The sequence below is a fragment of the Anarrhichthys ocellatus genome, unplaced genomic scaffold (assembly GCF_004355925.1).
Source record: "Anarrhichthys ocellatus isolate YVR2014 unplaced genomic scaffold, GSC_Weel_1.0 scaffold1, whole genome shotgun sequence".
NCBI classification, from domain to species: Eukaryota; Metazoa; Chordata; class Actinopteri; order Perciformes; family Anarhichadidae; genus Anarrhichthys; species Anarrhichthys ocellatus.
In genome coordinates this window covers 6091140-6096727 of record NW_022280031.1, presented here as the reverse complement: position 1 = coordinate 6096727, position 5588 = coordinate 6091140, and the positions used below count along the sequence as shown (strand labels likewise).

The 5588-nt window shown below is 42.1% G+C and overlaps 1 protein-coding gene across 1 annotated transcript; it reads right to left on the bottom strand.

Annotated features, from left to right (window-relative positions):
- Positions 1-2941: 2941 nt before the first annotated feature.
- Positions 2942-4558, bottom strand: h1m (linker histone H1M). Its single transcript, XM_031852043.1, has 5 exons — positions 4299-4558; positions 3960-4216; positions 3782-3881; positions 3651-3700; positions 2942-3250 (listed from the first exon to the last, which is right to left on the bottom strand). Exons 1-5 carry the CDS (start codon positions 4513-4515, stop codon positions 2993-2995), a joined length of 882 nt encoding a protein of 293 aa, XP_031707903.1. The 5' UTR covers positions 4516-4558; the 3' UTR covers positions 2942-2992.
- Positions 4559-5588: the final 1030 nt, after the last annotated feature.

The following is a 5588-nucleotide window of genomic DNA, read 5'->3' as shown; positions in this document are numbered from 1 at the left end:
TTGAAAGTAACTTGTATTTGTCTCTGTCATGAAGTTGCTAAATTGTAAATGACACAACAAAACATCTCGTGTTGGGGTCACTTTGGTTCACTTGTTGGCCAGATGTTTGGAATACACTGTATTTAAGAGTGGTCGTGTTCTTACAGGTGTTATGAACACCGTTACCAGTGTGAAGCCGGTGACTACTTATTCCTCCAAAATCTTGGAAATGTTAACGTAATTGGACTTATTAAGGCCACGAGAGTAACGCAGGCATGACGTGTAGAAGGTTTTGACGTAGCAGTTGATACATTATCCTCCAGATGTGCTATTTTTTGCTGTCGTACTTGTTGCGAATGTGAAAAAACCCAGTACTCAAAATGTGACATGTTAACACTAAAATTTAGTATACCACTCATTCCTCAACATTTTGAAGTGCATTTGGCGTCAGCAAAGGAGACCATTAAGATACCTTTCATAGCAAATGAGAATTGAGCTATCCATGTGTTATTCACCTGTGCGTTTCACTCCCATGACATGTCGAGATGTGTGCTGCCAACAAGGTATATTCGTGCATTTGAGCGTGTGCAGAAGAATATGCTGTTTTTCCAACAGGTGCAACAAAGCCGACATCAAGGGAGTCCGAGTCAGGGAGAGGTCAGTCAAGTAACTTTGTAGTTTGTAGCCCAGACGGTCCTGAAAAGAGGTCTGATCAGGCACAATAATTAAGAAACAACTCTTATCAAGTGTGATAGCCGTGAAAACTAGTGGTTCTTAAACTCAATTTGTTTCAGAGGAAAACTCAATCTATTCAATAGTTTTAACATAACTCGCTTTCTACGCATATAACATGAAAGCCTGTTGGCGGTCGGTGGAACGTTAGTTTAGCAAACTATCAGTAACGTCAGCTAAACTGAAGAAGCATCAAGTTCCTGTTTAACATTACATCAATTATAACGGTTACAAACTGAATGACGAGCATGTTCAGAACAGTGATATGATTGTTTACTGAGTCAAACCATTAATGCTAAATGCTTTTAATTACTAATGCCAAGTGAAAACATCTGGAACCAAAGCGGCCAAACTAGCTGTGTCGGGATTGGTACCCGAAAGGTCGGAAGTCACTGAAATAGACTTGGTTTGAATCCAGGTAAGTAGCTACTGCCTTAATGAAGTTAGTAGGCCCACGTTCATCCACATTACAAACAGCATTTAACGTTATGTGGCCGTGCAGATTTGGGTTCAATTGCAGGTCTTGAGTCGTCTCCTAAATCTCTGCCTCCACCGCTATTCAGTTGAGATGATTCAATGGAATTTTGGTTATGTGCAAAAGTTGTGCTTTCCTGGTAACTTTTGTTGCTAAAACACACACTCCCAGTATTTTTAAAATGCCATTTAATGGACACAAATAACATGTTAATATCTTTCATCTAATTCTGATGGAATCAATGGATGAAGGGTGAAGATGGTAACCTCACACCAGGTAGAGGTCTCGTGCTCAGATTCTCACCTCAAAGAAGAATACGGTCCGTTATTGTAATACAAAAAGTAAAAATGTTGCTTTTGGCATAATCAAATGAAGTTGAGGCCTAATTGCTTACTAACCTAATCTTGCCCATTACACAACAGGCAGTCTCTCCACTTACTCGTCAGCTGGAGTTGTGGTGTCCTTCCCTCATCTGCAAAAGTTTGGAAGCACTGATAACATTACAGCCCTAAAATACTTTGATGAAACCCAGGGAGATGCGAGTGTTAGCTCCGGGGGAACGAGGGTGCTTAGGACAGGGCAGCTGGTGGCTGCCCTTCTGTCTGGCTCTGCAGGAGCTCATGGAGGAACTCCTAGCTCCAGGGACAATACCCTTGATCATACCCAGGCATCAGGCTTTGATGTTATATTGCATGAGATCCAAGAGCTCTGGGAAAACAATGGCCAACTTGAGGAATGCTCTGAAAACTTAAACTTGAGACAACAGTGATAGTGGAGGCCCTACAAGAGCAGCTCAATGACGTGACAGAACTAAATGAAATTTGAAAGAACTTGCCAGCATGGAGAAGAGTGCTGATCAATCTTACGAAAGCTACAGATATCTGATCTTCGTGTCTTTCACAGCAGACAGTTTGTCATGGACGAAAAAGCACAAGTGGTACTAATGACCGTTACATTTAGTCAACCTGGAAAGCTCCAGGCTCACTGTGTCAGCAGGTTTTTGGTAGTGTAGTTGAAAACGCACCACTAATGCAGAATATCCACTGATAGGACAAAGGCATTACTATGGGCTCCGTCTTGAAGAGGGTCCCTTTGTAAAAATGTAGTTTTAATACCTTCATTAGTTAAATGCTGCATATTCCAAAATTAAAGTGTTTATGCATATTACCACACAGAAAATCTGGGGCCAGGTAGTATTCCTTTGTGCAGCAAAGTGAGTAACAGGAGCCCAGGGTGTCTGTAGCAGGTTAACTTGGTCATGATTATGAAGTCAGAATGTTTAATGCAGCCGATTGGAGCACCTTCACTGACAGTTCAGTCTCCATCCTGTAGGAGGCGTTGAAAGCACGTCAGCCACACTTGTTCAAGATGGAGCAGTAACAGCAGGTGGTGCATCTTGAAGGTTTGGAGAAGGTCACTTCTTGGAGCACTAATACATCTGCTGCTGGCTCTTATGGGCAGCATTTTGAGTTGTGTGTCCAATTTTCACCCCTTGATGAAAACATGCAGCTGCACGTCTTCTAATCCTCCTGGAGGCACTGGGATGCAATTTCAGAGTATCCAAAGGACTTTCCTGCACATAACATCCTGAAAAAGGAGACAATCAATAAAACTGTCTAGACTCAAGCATCACTTCAGCAGTAGTACAAAACATAACCAAGCATCAGTTCTACTTAAGCTGTATATCCGGATACAAGCAAAATAGGACATCGCATCAGCCTCAAAATGCACATGAATTAGAAAGCACACAAGGTCTAAAAATTTAGATTTTATTGAAAAAGTATAAAATATCACTCAATTGTACATTTATTCTGCTTTCTTCCTTCCTCGTTTCCCAGTTGCTTTAGCAGCAGGGGCGTCGCTGCCTGCTTTAGCAGCCTTGCTCCGAGACGCCATTCTGGTCGTCTTTGCTGCTTTAGTTTTGGCTGGATCAGAGGCTCCATCACCCTCCTTCTCTGCAGCTTTTCTTGCTTTTGGCTTCTTTGCTGGAGCAACGCTCGAGGTAGTTGGGTCTGCGGTAGCAGCTTCCTTTTCTTTCTTAGATTTTTTGGGAGGCTTGGATTCCTAAAATTAATAAAAAAAAAAAATAAATAAAGTAATTCAAGGCTTTCACCAAAAATGTATAATTAAGTCCAAGCAGTCCCTTCAGGCCCCAGAAAAATGTACATTTAAAGTTCTGCATTTTTAAAATGGCCATACTATAGTTAGGTTCTACCGAGTTGTTGGCAGGATACTGCAGTGGAACAGCATGTGCTCAGCCCACCCACTGTAAGAAAGGGTTGAATAAAGTAATATTCCATTGATACACTTTTATGCCCCAGAGTTTCTGTAGATCATGGCCTCAAAGCTGTTGGGAGTTGCCATGTGTCGACATATTTGCAAGTAGGCACATGTGTAACTTTAAAAACATCAGCATTGCAGCTTTTAAGGCTTGTCATTGTTTACCCCACAAACATTGCCTCACCTCCTTTGACTCGTTCTCTTCATCGATCTTGTCTTTCTTCTTAGCGGTACCTTTAAGAAGTTACAGGCCATTAAACAGATAGCCCTTAAAATGGCTTATAATAAGGTAGGCGTCATTAGATTTATTCATACCCGCTTTCTTGGGCTTCTTGGCTCCATCCTTCGCTTCTTTTAGCACATTGGGATCCACGTTCTCAGTTTTAGGCTTTGCCTCCTTCACCTTTGGTGCAAGCTAGTGTCAGAGGACAAGAAGGAGCGATTCATAGCGTTATTTGACCCCATTTGATGAAACTGTATTTGGACATCTTACCCTAAATTTCCCCGTTGCGCCGGTAGTGACAGTGGAGTTGGCAGGCCGCACCAGCGTGCCAGTCTCGATTCCTTTCTTCAGGGCCTTACAGACCAAGTGCTTAAGCCTTACCAAATCCACAGAGGGGTATTTTTGTTTGATATAAGCCTGAATCGCTTGGGAGGAGACCCCTTTGCGTGAGTCCAACTCTTTAAGTGCTTCTTTCATCATTACTGCTGTGGAGGGATGAGTCGCAAGTTTGCGCAGCACCGCAGCATCTGGAGAGCAAATGGACGTTGTGAGTTATAAGTGACGGGTTTAAAATGTCATGTTATCTGGTTAAATGAAAAACAAGCGGACCTGGTTTCTTCTCTCCCACCGGGGTGTCGCTGGCGGACGACACAGGCGGATTAGCGGAGTCTGCTGCGGTCTTTTTAGGAGGCATAACTGAGAATTGAATATGAAAAGGAAACCAAGACACTAAAAGCAGCGCGTTTGAAGGCTGAGGAGCGATGCTGGTCTCCGTCTTTATGCAGCTGCTTCCGGTAAAATGAGACCAGGTGAATCTCATCAGCATCAGGTGCGATCCATTAGGGTTTTTAAATGACAGCTGTCAGGGATATTAGTTCATCCACCTACTTATATATATATAGAGAGAGAATTTGAAAATATTAAACTTTGGCGCTCCCAAGTGGTGGTATCAAAAACTACTCTGTGACAGACAGCAATTGTCCTACAGATTTAAGGTAAATTGAGAACGAAGGGCTAATAGCAACCTGTGGACGACATTATTAGGTCTGACAGTTCACTCCTGTCCCTCCTGCAACACCCGTGTCAGGTGGTGACTCTAAGTATCTGAACAATATGTGTGTGTTTTGTCTTCATTTATGTTGGTATGCCACAGGTCTGACTATTGTCTTTGGAAACTATGACTAGATATCAAATTTAATTTGCCAAGCACATGCATGATCTCCAGATGACAAAGTATTTTTCATTTTTAGCTTTACCATTTTCCTCTTTTACGCGCTTGAGCAAATTACACTTAAGATACTCCTAAAAATTCCGAGGGCCATTACACTATACAAAATGCAAATGTACCACTGATGAAGACGCGCTTATTACGAAAAACCTTTTTGCAACTAAAACGGCCCCTTCCTGCTTATTAAAAGGTGGACAATTAATATCAGTTGTGTGTTTTTAGTTTGAATTTCCCCCAGGCAGTAAGGTAAGTTAAAAGAGTTCACGGGAAACATGGGCGCATTGATTTCACAACTAGAGCAAAAAACATCTGTGCAGGATAAGTCTGGAAATATGAAGTGAAATGCAGATTTCCGTGTTTGTCAGGAGTTTGCTTAGAGCTGGCATTAAATATGTTCAGTGTGTGTGCAGGTGTGAGCAGCTTGTGAACAAATGATGAACAAACTCTTTGATTTTCTTTTGAACTATTTAGCAACACTGTGGCTGACCTAATCTAAACACAGCACATGCTCTTGGTGTGAAGTGGGGGTGTTTCTTTGTGTGAGTCAACGTCGATGCTAGCTGTGGTTTTTCTGAGAGCAAGTTCAGCAAAATGAAACTTGAGTACATCAAAGCCCACATAGTCAAGTATCTTCTTTCTAGTCAGTCTCAGTATTTGACTTCATCATGGCT